This window comes from Hirundo rustica, chromosome 9, assembly GCF_015227805.2.
Source record: "Hirundo rustica isolate bHirRus1 chromosome 9, bHirRus1.pri.v3, whole genome shotgun sequence".
Taxonomy (NCBI): domain Eukaryota; kingdom Metazoa; phylum Chordata; class Aves; order Passeriformes; family Hirundinidae; genus Hirundo; species Hirundo rustica.
In genome coordinates, this window is record NC_053458.1 from 1836054 (window position 1) to 1855569 (window position 19516).

At 47.9% G+C, this 19516-nt stretch overlaps 1 protein-coding gene across 1 annotated transcript in view; it reads right to left on the reverse strand.

The window, feature by feature from the left end:
• Window positions 1-18450, reverse strand: part of CACHD1 (cache domain containing 1) — an 89324-nt gene extending 70874 nt beyond the window's left edge. Inside the window, exon 1 of the mRNA XM_040073261.2 lies at window positions 18244-18450. Coding sequence (XP_039929195.1) covers window positions 18244-18450 — 207 coding nt within the window. The remainder of the gene's footprint in view (window positions 1-18243) is intronic.
• Window positions 18451-19516: the final 1066 nt, after the last annotated feature.

A 19516-nucleotide genomic window follows, 5' to 3' on the forward strand; every position in this document is an offset into this window, starting at 1 on the left:
ATGCGTGTTTTCACAATGTAGTTTTTGCACTGGGAACTGACAGACACCGGAACAGCTCACAACTCCTGTCTCATCTCCCCAGCTGGATTTTTATTCTGCTTTTTCACTCCTAACACGGACACAAACACAAGGCTACAAAATCAAAAGCCTCAGGAAACAGAAAAGTTCAGGACATTCCAAAAAGCGACATCCATCCTCAAACACAGAGGATGAAAATGAAGGAAGGCTGCGAATTTTGGGGTCAGAACGAACTGAAAGTAAGTCATGAAAATTCTCAGAGCCACGCAAAGCAAATCCTTTCTCCAGTGTCTCCTAACACATCAAATCAAGGTTATAAATTAGGGGATGTGCTCCTGTTTCTCACTTGCAAATGGATGAAGAATAAGTGGCAATAGGGAGCAGCTGCCTGTATCTTGCTGTAAGTGGTAAGAATTTAGGCAAAATTTGAAGTAAAAATGACAACTTGGCCATTGTAACAATATCACTAAATTTACCCCAAGCACCACCACCACCAATTCCCACTGTCTTTTCCACGTTTCCTGGCTCTGCAGTCCCTCATCCCCCCGTGCCAGACTTGGCTCCCTCCTCCACGTGCTCCCACTCTCGTCACAAAACGCTTCCAGTCTGAGCATTACCTCGTGGAAACATAAATTATCCACACAGAAAAGGTCCCAGGGTGGGGCTGGGTTTATTCTGCTCCACACATTCAGAGTTACGAGCAAGTGAGGCCATAAGAAATGTGGACTGCCAACCAAATCCTCCCCAACCACCAAGTCAGGGATTAATAAATGATAATTACTGGACTTTAGGACAGTTTAGGAGTGCATTCTGATTGATAAACACAGCAATCGCTAGCTGCTAATGTTAATTGGATTTTTTTAATTGAATTTGCATCCAATTTTCACCATTATTAACCACAAGCTACTATTTCTATAAAAGTGATTGGACCCTCTCATTTAAATAATCAAAAAAAGAGCAGGAGATTCCCACAATGAAGCTAAAAAAATACACCAAGTGTAGAAGAAACTGGGGGAAGGAAGGTTTCTGAATTAATTTTGATGTGTTCCTTGTGGAGAGAGGGGACACAATGAGACAAGTGGTTTCGACAGTGTCAGTGCCATTTTAAATTTACAAGTTGCAAAATTAGTTTCGTTTTTAGAGTCTGGCACATCCTGATCAAGCACTAAAACTGCCCTGAAAGACAAAACCAAACCAAACCCACACAAAACAACATCCAGCTTGCAAGATTCAACTGCTGGCAAAGCCCTAATGAAAACATAGATATTGGTTTTTAAAAAAAAAAAATCAGTTGTTGTTCCACCTGTTCTGAAGATTCATTTTACATTAATTTTACATTCCTGCATTAAAAAAAAAAGTGTTTTCTTTGATATTCATGGAATCCCAGACTGGTTTGGGGTGGAAGAGACCTTGAAGCTCGTCCAGTTCCACCCCATGCCACGGGCAGGAACAGCTTCCACCAGACCATGTTGCTCCAAGCCATTATTCAGGAGATAAAACCCAGATTATTTCACTTACTTTGAGGCAACAAGATGAAATATTCTGCATGGAAACTTTCAGGAGGAGAAAACAACGCTTGGAAATAGCAGTGATGAGCTGGAAACACTCCCAGGACCAACAGGGACATGGAGAGCACACGAGGTCCCCACCTCAGACTGTTCCTACAACTTCCCTGTGCAGGTATTCACAACTTCCCAGGAAAACCCACACAAAGTGACAAGAAACACATCAAGCAAAGCTCTGTGACACCCCCAGGTGCTGCAGCAGGAAGAAACACCACCACTTGACTCAGAAACTGCACCCTCAGCAGTCACAGCTCGTTCCACAACTCAACTTCACAGGATTCCATCAGGACTTATCCCTCAAATCAAAACCAGTCCTGAGATTCAAACCATTTATCAAAAACAAAAAGTCCTCCTGTTACACCAAGGTTTGACCCCTGCATGAGCCACTCATTTAAGAGTTGGACTCAATGATCGTTGTGGGTCTCTTCCAACGCAGAATAATCTGAGATTTTATTTCCCCTTATTTTAAATATTTATCCCCTTTGCCACGCCTTGGACGATCATTGTTCACCACAGAGATTACATGGATGCTAACAGCCACCAGAAGAGGCTGCTCAGATTGCAGTATCTCCACCAAAAAGATAAATTTCTACCACCTTCTCCACAGGGGCATTTTTAGCACAGGGTGGTAGAGGAGGAGCCACAGCCACGGGCAGATGTGAGGAGTCCACGACCTGCAGCTCATCTGAGAGCAGAGGAGCTGAAAACAGCCTCCAACTGCTCTTTTTTTGGGGTAGAAATGTACTGAGCAAAGGAAAAACACAAAAGAAAGAGCAAATTGCCACCTTCTTGCCCAGACAGAAACAAAACCCAGCACCACATCTCACAGAACAAGCTCTGCTCGGATTTTACAGCTCCATAATTTATTACCACATTCTTTCCAGCAGATTTTTATTTTAAATATGATCTCCTCCCCAAAAAAAGCCACATTTAGGTTTTCCAAAGATTCCTAATTTTCCTTTCACTGAGGTATTACTGTATCTCCTTGCCCTTGGAGAGTTTTATCTGGGATTACACATATGTACCAAAACACAGCTGTTCCACTTCTTGGCTCCTTTATTTTTTTCCCAGAGAAAATCCTGCCTCTATCAAGCACCCAATTAGCTGCTCACTATCAAAAGGCTGCTTGGGCCTTTCATCTGCTTGAAAACTGGATTCAAGTGAGAGGGTGTCATGGAAACTGTGGCTGGGGTCATTTCCTGTTGCAGTTTTTCAGTCACCAAAAATAAAATAGGAATAACAATAATAGAAGGGGGTTTTGCTGATTTAAAAAAAAAAAAAAAAAGTATTTGTTATCCAAGCTTGCAAAACAGTAGCTGTGTGAAAAGGAAAATTATATTATTTTGCATGAGAAATCTTCATCTGACAAAGTAGAAACTGACTGCAATTCAATGCTCAACACTCTCTGAAACTGAAGATCACGTGTGCACAAAAACTTGAAGCAAATATGCATTGAAATTAATGAAGAACTTAAAATTAAAAGAGCCCAGCTCACAGTATTACCACAGTGTGTTTGTTTCTCTAAATATTTCACTGAGCAAGTGGGAAAGAAAATTACAGATGACTATATAGGAGACTCTAGCTAATGAGCTAAGGACAGTACTGAAAGCTAAAACAAAACAAAAAAAAAATGGGCAAGTTCATGAACCAGGGAGCTTTTTGGCCTTGAGTCACAAATAGAGGTAATTAAAAATATGAAAAAGTTAGAAAATCTCAGTCCTTTGCCAGATTTTCTTCTGTTTTGGCGAAAAAAAGAGGGAGAGGAAAAAAGCACCATAAATTTACACACGTTCCGAGGTAACGGATTTTTTTAAACACAGAGTTATGCGGGGGGATAACAGAGAAATACAAATACATTGTTCTTTTAGAGAGGAGTGAAATCACAGATCTGACTTCTGTGAGAGCCTTTCTTTGGTGAGAGGCGATTGAGGAATACCTGGCACACATCCATTTACGAGCGCACCTGGGAAGGTCCCTATCTGGTTTCTACAGAAAACGCCACAAGCTCACTTGGCAAAAAGGCCTTGAGTGCTTCGTCTCCAAAAGCTCCTTCCAATTATTGGGATGAAATCCTCCCTCAGCTCAACGACATCAAGGCAGAACATCTCGGCTGATGCTCCGACAAGAAGCGCTTTCAAATCCCAGAAGAACCCAGCCCAGCCCTGTGCCTTTCACCCCGTTCCTGCTCTCCGTGGCCACGCGTGTCCCTCTGGCAGCATTTTCCAACTGAGTTCCCTTCCAGTCCCTTTGAGGACACCTGGTGCAGCCCAGCCCTGGGTTTCACCCTCAGCCACCACACAACCGACAGCTCTGCCCCTGCAGAAGCTGCAGACGCTCAGCTCCAGTCAAACAGAACAACTTTGGCTCTCTCTTGACGTGATGGAGTCTCCAGCCTGGAAAACCGAGGGCAAACACGTGGATGAGATGGAGACAGGCACTGCTGGTGCCCAAGGCCAGGAGAGAGGTGAGGTTCAGCACAGGCATTGCTGGTATCCCCACACATCTGGCTGGAGCTACCCAAGCAGCCCCCGGACCTTCCTCACCGGAATTCTTCGGAATACATGAAAACGTTTGCACACCGACCTTTCCCACCAGGGACGGCTCAGGTTGGACAGCAGCAGGAATTTCTCCCTGGAAAGGGTGCTCAGGCATTGGCAGGGGCTGCCCAGGGAGGTTTGGAGTCCCCATCCCTGGAGGTGTCCAAGGAGCACCTGGATGTGGCACTCAGAGCTCTGGGTTGGGGACAAGGTGGGGATCAGGCACAGCTTGGACGCCATGGGCTTGGGAGGCTTTTCCAACCTTAAAGATTCTGGGATCTGACCAAACTAGAACCCTATTCCAATCACATCTATCTAATTTCTAATTTAATTAAATAAATTTAACATTTTCTTGTGTATGCTCCCCCACCGTTTGTTTTGTTCTTGTTGTTAATAATCTTCTCTCACTTCATCTTTACTCAGCAATTTCCAAACTGGAATAGATTTCCCAAAGTTTTTGCCGGAGCTGAAGCTCTCTCTGCTTACGACCCCACAAAGCACCACGTGAATTAGCAATAACACAACAAGAGATGTCGTTATCAGACAATCCAGGATTTTGTTTTTTTGGTTGAGGTTTCACTCTTTTTGTTAATGGAAAGTTAAATATACATCCACTAAATTCTTGTTCTCGTGATGATTATTGCCAGGTCAAGCGCAACATATCCACGACCTTGCAGCCTTATTTTTTGAGGATGAAAGGTAAGGTGAGAAAAAGGGTTTTTTTAAGAGTCACAGACAGAAACAAAATAGATGAGAGATTAAACAGAAGATGAAAGACACCATCAAATCTCAGTTTACAAAAATAATAAATAAAAAACAGCAAATAAATCAAATGCTGCTGTGGGAAGTGGCCACAGAGAAATAAAGGCACTGAGAAAAGCTGTCCCAGGTGTGGATGCTGCTGCTGCCACAATCCCAGCTGTGATTCCCGGGAAGGTCATTGGGAATGCAAAGCCCCAGCTGGGACAGGAGGAACTGCAGAGTTCAGAGCCCTCCCCCACTCCCATCCTGCTCCCCATTATTCTCCACTCAAGCTGAAAGCCACAAGGGCTTTTCCTCGGCCCCTCCGTGTCAGCCAGACTTGGGAAGCTCCGCAGGAATTGCTGAGGGATCCAGGAAGGCACAAAAGGCTCCCGCCACAAAGAGCCCTTTCATCCGGGCCGTGTGTCCATTAAACACGTCCTGCTAATGTGCCTGCGTTCTATAAAGTGATTATAAAGTGAAGGCTCAGTCACTAGCTCAACTGCACAATAAGATTTTTAAGTCTATCGCTGGAAGAGTGGGATTTGAAATGAGGAGCTGGGAATGCTGCACAGCTCCTCTCAGTAACACTCAGGGCCTGGTACCCCAGCCGAACGCGGATTTTGTAGGTTTTAAGGCTTTCATTTCTTTATTCGGCGACGCTCGGGCACCTCACACTGTTCAGGAAAACATGGACAAGAGGATTCAAGCCCTGACAGTGTTCCTGCAACAAGCATGATGCTCTGAGGACATTGGAATCTGGAATCGCTGCTCTGGCAGGTTGGAAACAGAAAGTTATTAATAAATAAAGAAATGATAGAAATAATAACTCAGCTCTTGCTGTTACACCATGGATCAGGATGACCTGGCGAGCTGCCACTCCTGCTCTTATCAACACCAGAGCAGTGAACAGCCACTTTATCCTCTTTCTCCGTCTTTTGCCTCCCTTTCCTTTTCCCACAGGGGCTCAGCATCTCCTGAGAGTTTGAATAATTAAGGTAGGCATAGATCCCTGCCAGCTCTGTGCGAAAGAAAGTTATCCTCTGTCCACCAAAAGTAAAACAATGTTTTCTAAAAAGTAATAAAAGTATCTTTTTTCTTTCTACGTTATCAAAGCAAAGGCAGAGGTTGAGAATCCTCCCGAGCGTGGGTGTGGCTGTGGGCCAGCTTTGCATTCCAGCCCGCGCAAACCACTGCCTTGCTATAGCAAGGTTTCCGTATTTTAAATATATTTTTAGACCTAGGGCCTGATGCTGACACTGGCTCTAACTTCACTTCTGTGCACGGATCCCAAAAAGGATTCCCAACAGGCTGTGAATCTATTTTCAGGATTAAAATGAAATGTCCTCTCCCAACAGCAGCAGCAAAACTCCAGCCCAGCTCCTCGTGGGACAAGGAGGAGGAATGGATGATGCAGAACTGTTGGGGTTTCTCAGGCACACCGTTATCAGGTGTGTGCTTCATCCATCCAGATCCCTGCCAGGAACAGAGAGTCCCAAACTGGTTTGGGCTGGAAGGGCCTTAAAGATCACCCCAGGAAAAAGTTTTTCATGGAAAGAGTGATCAAGTATTGGAATGGTCTGCCCAGGGAGGTGGGAGTCACCACCCCTGGACATGTTCACAAAAAGCCTGGATGTGGCACTCGGTGCCATGGTTCAGTTGAGGTGTTAGGGCTGGGTTGGACTCAATGATCCTGAAGATCTCTTCCAACCCAGACATTCTGTGATTCCACCCCTGCCATGGGCAGGGACACCTTCCACTGTCCCAGACTGCTCCAAGCCCCAGTGTCCAACCTGGCCTTGAGCACTTCCAGGGATCCAGGGACAGCCAGAGCTGCTCTGGGCACCCCGTGCTCACAAGGAACAATTTCCTCCAAATATCCCATCTAAACCTGCTGTCTTTCAGTTTCAAGCCATTCCTCCTTCTCCTATCACTCCATGCCCACATCCAAAGCCCCTCACAGATATCTTCCATCAAGCACAAAACTCCAGGGGGATCTGTTGCCACGCTGTTCTTTATTCCCTACCGGAATACTATTGGAGAGGTCTCTGCCACACCAGAGCTGCCACCTCAGAGTGCAGAGTGAGGCCAAGTGCTTGCCTGGTGCCACGGGGCAGGGAAGTGGCCTCCAGCACTCCAGCGGCACTGGGAAGCAAGGGACAGGGAATGGCAAACAGGGAACGGCAAAAATGGCACAAAAGAAGCAAAGTAGAGGCCAGGAAATGGTGGAGTGACACAGGAAGGCAGCAGAAATCCAGCCCTGCTGCTCCTTCCCCCTGCACAGTTTGATGTACCAGCTCCACGGGAAACCCCTGTGCTTCCCAAGGAGCCAGGTTTGGGATCAAAGGCCTTGGACAAGAAGGGACATTTTTTGTATCAAAGTTGCAGGAGGATGTGGGTTAATAAAAATCAGGGAAGAGCCTGGAATGAGCCTGACCTACACAGTGTGCACCTGCACTATAACGGAGAACAGCTTTCTTTGCAATTCCAAAGAATCCCAAACTAATACCCTCCTTCACTAAATATTTTAATCACTGTTATCCCTTTCGAGGTGCTTATTTTTCCTCCTCTTTATCCTGACTGTTCAGGCTCTGTGAAGCCATCCAGATGACACCAAGCAGATCTGACGTTTCCAACGAGCCCTCCCAGAGCAGCTCTGCATTCATCTCATCCCCACTCCTCATCTTCCCTTCCCAAAATAGCTGCTGCACCTTTGCTCCTCAAGGAGAAATCCACCACTCCAAGCACTGAGAACCTTGGTGATGGATGTTGGCTTTCATTTCTTTTCGGAGGCTGAGTTTCTATTCTTGGAAAGGTAGGGAAAAGCAGCGTTTCAGAGTCTGAGGCTGCAATTACCAGAACGTACTTTTTTTAAAAATGCATTTCTAGACTTTCAGCCAACCACTTGCTGAATAAATACATAAATATGAAGGGGGAGGCAAAATTCTATTTATGTGACATCACAGTGAATCGATATTTTAAAATTCATGAGATCGAATTTCACACCAAATAAAAATAAACAACTGGTCATTTCTATTTCCATTAAACAAGTTATCTCCTATCGTGGCTGTCTTGGGGTTGCTTTAACTTTGGCTTTGCAGCCAGTAGTTTTAATGGAAATACAGCATCATCAGTATGTCAGCATTTAAAATTACAGAAACCAAACACGACTTTTGGAATAGAATTCCGTGTTCCCAGTGGTGAGCTCAGCAGAGCAGAGGTTCCTCTCTGCCAAGAACAGCTGGATCATCAGTGAACTGAATTTAACAACTTCAAGACCATCAAGCACATCCATCAAAGCAGCTACTGAAATGATCTAAGGATTGTAAAATACAACAGCAGCAGAATTCAAAAGGAAGCACCAGAGCATGATAATTTATAATTATTTCAGTATAGTTTCATTTCAGTCAAAAATAAAAAATTAAAAATAAGATTTCTTGTTTTCCCCAGTTGCACTAATGAGCGGTAACTCACGAGAAAAGCTTGGCTACTCAGTGCCCTAAGGTTTGGATTTGCAACCTCCACCTTGGTGAACCTCATCTAAAGCTAACAAACTCTCAGGAGTTTACAATTTCCTGCAATGTGTGTGAATATCAACTCCCTTCCATGTTTTTAATCAGAACCTCCTTCAAGGAATACACAAGAGACTGCATAAGCTGGAATAAGATTTTCTAATTTTAATCAAACGGATCAAAGGCTGAAATTGACAGTTTTAAAGCAGCTGCCTGACCACAGCTGCCCACTGTGACAAAAAGCATCCTTGGTGCTTAATCCTGCCTGCTCCAGAAAGTGCAGTTTTCCCTATGAAATGCTGTGTCCAGCTGAACTCCACCAAAACAGACCAAGGGAATAAATCCCACATCACACCTGGCAGTCCTGGAGGGCCACTGGCAAAAGGAATGAAAGACAATTCTGAAATTCATATTCCAGACAACTCCTTGGGCAAACAATGTGCCCATGGAAGTCAAACGACCTACACCTGTAGCTTATTTAAATTAAATATCCTTTCATTGTGAAAACTGCTAAGTGTATTAACCTCAAATTAAAAACACTTCTATTTTTATCCTTCAGTGCCTTCCATACCACACAAAAATCCTGTCTCCAAAAAATGTTGGTTTGGCCCCTCTGGAATACACCTGTCCATGAGGGCTTGACCAGACTGTTGTTAACTGGAAATAGAGAATAGAAGAAAAAAAAAAAAAAAGCCTTTTTTTTTTTTTTTTTTTTAAAAAGCTTCAGCTTCCATTAACAAAACATGAATTGCAATTTAGGATCCACAGAGTGGAAGTGGATTTTCCTCCTCATTTCACACTCCTTGCAATGATGGGAGATCCTGCTTCCTTCTTATTCTCCCAATAGCCTTTATGAAAAGTCAGACATGCCACATGATTTCAATATTGGTGAAAAGAGGAAAAACAATCTGCTAATTCACTGACCACAAACAAGGCAATAAAAACATCCTGGATGTGACCTCCTTCTGTACCCAACTCCCATCAGCGGCTGCCCTGCGCTGGTTTGCAATGGACAGGCAACATCTGAAAGCAAAACTTTACTTTTTGGAAAATTTACTCTTGCTCCCACAAAATGCACAATTCCACAGCCACACCAAGGAGTCCATTGGAGGGTATTCCCAAAAAGCTCTCCTGGCTTCCAGCACATCCAATACCTCAGCAGCCCAAGAAACCTCACAGCACTCGTTTTCCTCTTCCAGTACAAGTCAAACACGACCATTCCCTGCTGAGGACTGGGAATCCCAGCTCCAAGGGTTTGGGCAGCATCAGGAGCTGAGCCATCCCACGGTGGAGCAATCCCACCAGACACAACTCCAGGAATAATCCCTGGGCAGGAGCAGCTCCGCTGTCACCCCACAGCTCTCCTGCAGATGTAGCACTGCTTGACAAGTTTCCAGTTTCTCACCCATGTGCTGGTTTCCAAAGGACAGGCAACATCTGAAAGCAAAACTTTACTTTTTGGAAAATTTACTCTTGCTCCCACAAAATGCACGATTCTGTAGCCACGCCAAGGAGTCCATTGAAGGGTATTCCTAAAAAGCTCTCCTGGCTTCTATCCAACATCTCAGCAGCTCCTTCAGCCCAAAAAGCCTCACAGCACTCGTTTTTCTCTTCCAGTACAAGTCAAACACGACCATTCCCTGCTGAGGACTGGGAATCCCAGTTCCCAGGGTTTGGGCAGCATCAGGAGCTGAGCCATCCCACCTGACACAGCTCCAGGAATGGTCCCTGTGCAGGAGCAGCTCTGCTCTCACCCCACAGCTCTCCCGTTGACCAGTTTCTCACTGCTTGACCAGTTTCCAGTTTCTCATCCGTGCCGAGTGGAGAGGGGAAGGACAAGGAATCACCAGTGGCAGGGAGGACCACACAGCTGATCCCTGCACTCACACAGCTTTGGGAAAAGCTGCTCTGATTTGGATAAACCCCAGGGCTCGTGCCAACCCAGCACCCCTATTTCACTGCTCTGACACGGCTGCCCTGCACAGTTTGGGGTCCCTTTATTGTCCGACAAATAAAAGGCTCTCCCAGCTCTCCGTGTGGCCTCCCCAGCCTTGGCTCCGAGCCTGGTCCTGCTCCAGGCAGGCAGGCTCCCACTACAGCTGGTTTTGGGAGTCTGTCCCCTCTCCCCCCAGCCCACCACCACAAACACCTCCCCCGGTTCGGTTCAATGTGAGTCCTGAAGTGAAAGCACAGCCCAAAAGGAAACGTTTCCAATTCTTCCTTTGCTGCAAGGGAGAGAAGCGGGGACTGAGCAGGGCCAAGGAGGTCACGGGAGCACCTCAGCCCTCTGCTGTGGTACCACCACATCATCTCTGTCAGGCTGAACTTAATCTCCACGTGCAATTTGGTGTGAAACGCCCGAAAAACAGCATAAAAATAACCCTACCGTGGTGAACGCACCAGAAATTCTGCTAAAGGGCGTTCCAGCTCCTAGAAACTTTTATGGCAACTTCCAGATGTGTCTACTTTAAAATTGGGATTTTGGTGTTGTTTTTTTTTTTTTTTTTTCCCCTGGCCTCATTCCCACCTGTGACAATCCTAGGTACAGCCAGAAATTCCTACAGCATTGCAGGAGTATGTGCAAAAGAAGGTCAAAACTGGACAGGGAGCACTGGCTAGACAGTTCTGCAGACATGCTGAAAGGAAAATTACAGTTTTTTATCCAAAAGGTGGAAGGGGGCCCAAATCACACAGTCCAAGTTGTGCAAATCTGTGAGCTTAGAGGCCAACAGCACCACAAAAAGCTGTTTTTATCAGCTGCTCCTGGCTGGGAAATTGCTAAAGGGAGATGTAATAGTTTGCTTTTACTAATTATTGTAATTGTGCAAATATACTTTTGCAAAATCACTTGGGAGACTCTCCGTGGAGGCAGTTGATAAAGTGGCTCCATTAACACTTTTCCTGGGATTGGAAACGAGTGTTCCTGATTTGCGGCACCAGGATTGTTTCAAAAGTCTGCTCGGATTCTCACTGCTAAAGCAGACACGTAATTTCATCCAGATTTCTGCACAGAGCACAAGATTCAAGCAATAGCTTGGCTTATGTTTTATATCAGAAAAGGAACATTTCCACAACAGACATTGCATAAGCACTAATGTTTTTTATACTCTGTTTTCCATGGAAAAGAGAACACAAGGATATCCTTTCATATTTCATTAACACTGCATGGTACTGAACAACAACAAGCCACAGGAAAATGATGATTGAGGAATGCTGGCTCTCTATATTGTCACACTTTATTCTGCATTAAACCCACAATACAAGAGCTGTTAATCAAAACCTCTGCAAAATTTTTGACGTACAAAACAAAGCTTGATACATCAGGTAAGTTACTCAGATTTCAATTATTAAGTTATATTATTCAGGTACAGAAAAAACCCCCAGTATTTTCCTATTCAACTGCATCAAAAAAAATCATTCCTGGGCCATTATCCGACCCTTATCCATAAAGTGTTGCCATTTCCAGGCTTCAGAGAGAGCCAGGCTCAGGTAGCCCCAAATCCCACTTCCATCTACAGAGTGCCCTGACAATGGAAATAAACAAAACTCGGGTACTTCTTTAGAGCTGAGCAGTTCCATACAGCAGGGCGCTGAACTGACAAGGCTCCAAGTATCTCTTGGTCAATTTCTCCCCAGAAATTGACAAATGAAACAAAAAATCTGTTTATTATCCTTAATTCTCCCTTTTAATATACAGATACAAAAGAATAACTGAGAAACACACGCACAAGGAAACAACTTTTTTTTTTCCCCCCCAATACCTCTCTGAAAGAAGAGAATTTCTCAATGTTTTCTCACCATAAAAATTAGGGTTTTTTTCCTCCCCAGTGCCTGGCCAGGCTATGGCAGCAGAGAAGCATCTCAAGCACCGACCAAGAAAATAAAAACCAAACCGGGTGCATTTCCTTGTGTGCCTTCCTTGTGTTATCAGCCCTGCCAGAGCTGAGATTCCCAATCTCTTCCCAGGAGATTTGAATTCCTGCTGTCCCGGGGACTGCGGGATCCTTGGGCACAGCTCATTATCTGCCAGCCCACCTTGCTGCTCCACATCCCAACTTTTATCTGGCCGGGCCAGCTGCACTCCCGGTGTTTGAAGTGGAATGTCAGCCTGGGCTGATGCCACATCACTAAGGATGTCATTGAAGAGACAGCTCAAAGCCCAATTAAAAATTCAGATTTGGTCTGCCCTTCCACCAGGACCTCTCGCTGTCTTTTGGAAAATGTTTCGTGTCAGGGAATACGGGTGGAAAAGGATAAAAAACTTGGGCTGACAGAGAGCCTCGAATAAAGCTGCTGTAGCTGGATTCCAGCTAAGACATAATCATGGAAAACAGATGAGGTTTTGCTCCACTGGTTTCTGCTCTGTAATTAGTACTACAGCGCACACTCCTGCCAAATAATATTTAAAATAATCCAAAAAGGTACAGTCAAAAAATTAACAGCCTTCCTTACTTACGTTTTGGGGTTTTTTGTTTTGGTTTTTTTTTTTAATTTCAGCTTCACAAGCTGAAAACTGTAGGGGGAAAAGAAAAAAAAAGGAAGCAGATTTTTGTGCTGAGGGTGCACAAGGTCCAGGTTTCAGAGCTGGAGGACGTGGGGTTTTACACCCCTTGCTGTGCAAGTACCTCACAGTCACCACAGATTTATTTACAAAGATCCATCAAAAGAAGTGGGGAAATGTGTGAATTTCAGAGAGGGAGAACTACCGTTCTGGCATTTAAACTGGTCTGCAGGGCAGCTCAAAACGGGATTTATCTCTTCTAAGCAGTAAATCCATTAGCCAGAAGACAATCCCATCAGAAAAAATAAATAATGCTGCATTCTGTCAGCGCTCATTTTCAAAAGGATTGAATAAATGAACAGCTCTGGTGACTCCATCTCTTTGCCATCATCCAAAAATGCTCAAAGATTGTGGATTTTTCGGCCCATATAAACCCCTGGACATCTCCCAGTCTCCATGTTGTGCTTCTCTGAGCACAATCTGTTCTTCTTGAAAAACATATGGCCAGACAAGCTATTAGGGAGATAAATAAATAAATCATATGCTCACCAATCAACCAGGAGAAGCCTGTACTAAGCTGTTATTTTACACATCACTGCATCACCTGAGGTATTAATATATCAGTTTGCACAATATTAATATTAAAAATAAACAGGAAAAAAAAAAAAAAAAAGACCAGTAAATTGCTTTTCTTTTCAGATTCCAAATGCATTTTTTGTTTTAATTCCAGCCCCCAAGATCAGTACCAGACAATGAGAAAGGGCTGTGCTTCCTCCACAGAGTAGGAGGTAAGGATTAACATGGCAGAGCTGCCTTCACAAATATTCGAGGCCCTCTGGGCCTTACAACTTTTGTTAAGTGTCTGGCTGGAAACATCAACATGCATTTTGAGAGCTGTAGAGGCATTTAATGCTTTTCATCTTCAAAGCATTTCTTACTCCTTTCAACTCTGGCTGCAAGTATTATAACCCTGTTTTGGAGATGGAAACGTTACCTCGCCCCACACTATCAAAAAATATTCCTCACCTCACCCAGAGCACAACCAGAGGGTTAAATCTTGCCAAAACCAAACCAACCACTCACAAAAGCTCTGATTTACTCTATTATTGCCTTCACCACCCGACTAAAGAATTTCAGTTGTTTCAAGCACCAATCCACCCTGTAATTTCAGCCAGGCCAGAGAAGCCGGGATCAGACGAGCCAGGTAAAAGCGACGGTGAAACTCCACCCGCAGCCCAGGTCACACCACAACCACCAATTTAGTTGTAATTTTAGTAAAAAAGAGCTCTTAACTTTTAATTAGTGCTGAGTGTCAGCTCTGCCCAGGAGAATATATTACAGGGCTGTCACACAAGTGCTCATTGACAGAGCTCCAGCCCTTGGCAAGCGATGCCATGGGATATTTAGGATGCAGTTTGCTGAGGAACGACGAGGAACACGGAGCTGGGATTGCACACTGCCTCCCAAGGATGCCAGAACGTGCTCCCTGGAATGACAGGGATGCTGAATGAACAAGGGAGCAGTTACAGGTGACTGTGGTACAGCACAACCCACAATCCTTCTCCAGCACCCTCTGCCCCGCAGGAGGGAGAGGGAAGGGAAGAGCTTGTGGTGAGGCTGTTTCTGGTTGATTTGGGAAATCACTTTGGGCAGAAACATCAACAGATCACCTCTGCTGCTCAGGGCAAAAATCCCTGTAAAGGTGTGTATGCACACACCACTCACACCCCAGAACGTGAAAGGGAAGACACAGAATATTAAGACACAGCAACATCATTAACTGGGGGTTTGGCAGAACTGTCAAACAGTGGGGGAACCATAATTCATCAGCGCAACAGAGAAAATCAGACAACTGATGAACTTTCAATATTTAACCACTCCTGGAGAAAAAACGCAGAGGCAGACACCCAGGAACCCACACACACTGCAGAGCCCAGCATGTGCTCTCACGAAGGGAATCCTTGGCATGGCACAAATACCTATATTCTAATTGGAAATTTAAATAAGAAACACTTAAGCTGCTGTTCAACACGTTCAGCAAATGATGCAGCTGACGAGTTGTCACCTACACGACATGATCCTCAGCTGCTCTAGGCAGTACCATTCAAGGAATAAATTTATAAATGAAACCAGAGCGCTTGCAGGGGCGAGGAAACAAAGCACTCCCCAAAGGTAACAGCGAGACACTGCCCTCATGCAAGCCCCTGTAAATAGAAAGCAGTGGTGTGAGTGCCAAAATCAATGTCAGACTGGTGCTGCCACCAGAAACCTCCCTCATCCTCAGTCTGCCTGCAGCCTCAGCCTCTCCTCCAGCTGTCCCTCACTCCTCTCAACAATGCAAAATAAAGTGATTTTATGAGGAATGCTCAGTCCTCACCGCTGTTGGATCAGTGCCATGAAGCACAGGTAGAAGGAGAAGGTACCCTGGGAAGGAGACACCACGCAGAGGAGAAGGAGCTTGTTTACAACACCGCCAGTGCTCTCGCAGAAATCTGATTTATTTCACATCTCACAGCTTCCACGTTCATTGCTCCCTGCCCCTTCTCACAGGCATTTAAAGCTCGCAAATTCCAAGCTTCTCTTCTTACCTCTTCCACTTGCTCCTCTGGTGTCCGCTCTGGAGACTCCACCTCATCCTGCCTTCAAGGAGGCTCTGTCTACACTCTTCTCTTTTCCCAGACTCAAAACACACCCAACCAACCTCTCACCTTCACTCCATTGAAGCGTTCCCACCTGCTCCCGCACTCATTGGATGCTTCCTCCCCACCTCCAGCCCAGACCGAGCCCTCCTGCAAAGCCCTCTGGTGACACCACCTCCTGCCTGCTACCAGGATGTGCAGATGTGGGAGCCACAGCTGGCGAGGACCAGAGCATGGGGAGAGCACGCAAGGGAAGCGTTCAATCCTGCCACTTCCTCCTCTCTGCTTCATGAAGCGAAATAAAACCGTGGCTCACTAATGGCTGGATATCAACCCTTCCTCCCGCCACCACAGCTTCCCCTCACTGGTCCTCATCTGGGGATTGTCACCCTCTAAACCAGGACACCACCACTGGGTTTGCATCCAGTTAACGGGTAAAAGCGTTCCCACCCTCCTTCCAAAATCCCACACCTTTCTTCTCTGTCTTTTACGGCCAGCACAACCTATTTGCTTCCCCAAGCATCCCCACTGCGCTGGCATCCCTCGCCTGGCACCAGGAGCTCACCAACAAGCAGAAAAAAAGGGGAATTCTGTGCCAGCTACACCCAGCCCTGCCTGAGCAGGCTTTGGAAATTTCAGCCCTAAAACCAAGCGAGAAGCACGGGCTGCAGTGACACATGTCATAACATTTTTCTTGTTCTACTGTAGGAGGTCAGCAAAAAAACCTTCTAAAATCAGGGGAGGTTTGTTCCCACTGGTTTCTAAATCTTCAACAGCTGTAATAATGTTCCAGGGGGGAGCAAAGGACAGGCTGGGCATTAGCGTGATGTGAGCTGAGACAGTCAAAATATGAAGCATATAAAAATAGAGCTCAGTATGAAAAGGGTTTCAGTTTAACTACCAGTTTCACTACAGTAAATTACTTCAGGGCCTTAAATATCCAACTAATAGTAAACAGAATTTTAACATTATTTGCGTCCCTGTGCACTGGCGTCCAGATTGTTCCCGAGCTCGGATAGACGGTACAATTCTTGGAAAGAAAACCTGGCTCATCCTACGGTTAATTCCTGTAACGAGGTATATTTTTATGAGCTGCTTTTTCAAATACAACACACGTCGAGGTGATCGTATTATTTTTTTTTTTTTTTTAACGCCAGAAATGGATTTAGCAATGCAATTGTACTGACTTAATTTGCATTAACAGAGACTCCACCAAAGCAAAGGATTATGCTTATATCTTTTGAGGGGAAATACATACGTGCGTATGCACGGCAGAAGGGGGGGGGGGGAAAGGGACTTCCTTGAATTCAGTACATCAATAATGTACCTTGTTAAGTGAAGTCATTTAAATCCGCGTCTTCTTAGCATCAAGGACAAGAGACAGCTCAGTGTTTGCCCGGACAAAACGAGCCCTAGGAGGCCGCCCAGCACAATGATGGCCCAGAGGTGAGAGAATGCAGCCAGTTTAGAGAAGATAAAAGGCCATTTGGGTAGAGACCCCCGCTGATCCTATGAAAGTGTCTCCTTTTCAATTTGGGAGGCTTTTAAAACTGCATTTGCTACTGACCATACCTTCCCCCGAAAGCCGCCTGGGATCCGATTTCACTTTTCCCCCCCGCCCGCAGAGGGGCTGGCAGCCGCCGGCTGTACCGCAGGTACCGGCGCTCCCCGCAAGTCCCACCGGGCGCTCGCAGAACACCCCGCGAACAACGCAGAACTCCCGGCAACGCGAATAACCTTCCCCCGAACCCCGCCGCGAATCCAGCATCTCAATAAACTCCTCCGGCCGCTCTCTGTGGCCGGGAAGCACCGCTTCCCCCGATGGCCCCGCAGCTCCTGCCCGCGGGATGCTCGGCCAGGACCGGCTCAGCCCGGAGCTGCCCCGGGGCACGGCGAGCTCAGCCCCGAGCCCGGGCCCGGACCCCTCCGCGACTGCGGGAGGCGGTTTTGGCTGCTCCTATTGTGTAAACTGCAAATAAAACAACAAACTGCCCGTGCCCCCGCTGCTACGGCCACGCTCGCCTTCGGGCGGGCGGCACTGCGGGGGAAGTGCGGCCGGAGAGAACCGGGGCTGAGGGAGCGGGGCCGGGGAGAACCAGGGCTGAGGGAGAACCGGAGAAAACCGGAGCCGGGGAGAACCGGGGCTGAGGGAGCGGGGCCGGGGAGAACTGGGGCTGAGGGAGAACCGGGGCTGGGGGAGAACCGGGGCTGGGGGAGCGGGGCCGGAGAAAACCGGAGCCGGGGAGAACCGGGGCTGAGGGAGCGGGGCCGGAGAAAACCGGAGCCGGGGAGAAACGGGGCTGAGGGAGAACCGGAGCCGGGGAGAAACGGGGCTGAGGGAGAACCGGAGCCGGGGAGAAACGGGGCTGAGGGAGAACCGGAGCCGGGGAGAAACGGGGCTGAGGGAGAACCGGAGCCGGGGAGAAACGGGGCTGAGGGAGAACCGGAGCTGAGGGAGCGGGGCCGGGGAGAACCGGAGCTGAGGGAGAACCGGGGCTGAGGGGAAGCAGGGGCTGAGGGGAAGCAGGGGCTGAAGCCGGGCAGCCCGCTCAGGGGGGAGGGAAAGTTTGCGAAGAAGAAAAGAACCGACGGAGGGAGGGGGAAGAAAGAAAGAAAGAAAGGAACGGAGAGAGAAAGGGCAAGGCAGGAATCGGGAAGAGCGTGTGGAGGAGGGAGGGCGGCAAGGAAGGAGGGAAAACCAGGCGAGGCGCGGGCCGGGCCGGGCCGTACCTGCATGGTGACGACCCTCAGCTCCTCGGTGGCGAGTTTCCTCATCTGGCTGGCCAGGACTTGCGCCTCGTCCAGGATGGAGAACTCCGCCTCGGCGGCGCCCAGCGCGCACAGCAGCGCCAGGCACAGGAGGCCGAGCGGCCCCCGGCCCCGGCGGGCAGCGGCAGCGGCGGCTCGGGGCTGCAGCCGCCCGCCGCCCCGCGCCATGCTGGGGGAGCGCCGCGGCCACCGCCCGCCCCGCTCAGCGCCGCGGGCCGCCCGCCATGCAGGGGACGGCGGCGGGCGCTGCCCCCCGCGCCCGGCTCACGGCGCTCCGCGGGCCCCGGCGCCGGGAGAGAGAACGGAGAGACGCAAACTGCGGCGCGGAGAGAGAGGAGCGGGAGCGGCGGGGCCGAGCGGAGGCGCCGCGGGCAGGGGGAGGCGTCTGGGGCCGCGGCGCTGCGGGCGGGGGCCGGGCCGGGCCCCCCGCTCCAGCCCCGCCCCGGAGGCCGCCGTGCCCCCGGACCGGGCGGGGGGAGCGGGGACGCGGAGCCGGGACGGGCCGTGAGCGTCTTCCTAAAAGTCGCCGCTTTGCCTCCTTATTTTATTTTTTTTTCCTAAAATCTTTTAAAACTCTTTTAAAACTTTTTTTTTTTTTCCCTTTAATTTGATTTATTTTATTTCATCGGCGCTCAGCGTCTCCTTTCGCAACGCCGAGCACGAAGCCGTCCGTCCCCCCGGCCGCGGCACCGCCCAGCACGGCCTCGTGTGGAGCCCCGAGCCTTGAGGAAATGTTTGTGCAACTGACGAGGGCAACAAACAAATCAATGAATGGAAGGAACAGCGGCAAAGCCGAACCCAGCCCGTGGCGCACACGGCTGCACTCCCTTGCAGGAGCAACACGGACAGGACAACAAGCCAAGATAGCTGGAGAAAAACCCGCTTTGGGGCGGGAAATCAAAGAATCGCAGACCTTGAAATCCATCCAGTGCCACCCCTGCCATGGGCAGGGACACCTTCCTCTATCACGGGTTGCTCTGTCCAGCCTGGTCTTGGACACTTGCAGGGATCCAAGGGCATCCCCAGCTTCTCTGGGCACCCTGTGCCAGGGCCTGCCCACCCTCACAGGGAATAATTTATCCCTGATTTCTAATCTAAACCTAATCCCCTTCAGTTTTAAGACATTCCCCCCTTGTCCTATCGCTGTGCCCTTGTTAAAAACTGTGTTGATGCCATGTGCGCAAGCACACCTCAAACCCTGCATCCAGCATATTGAAATCCTAGAATCACAGAA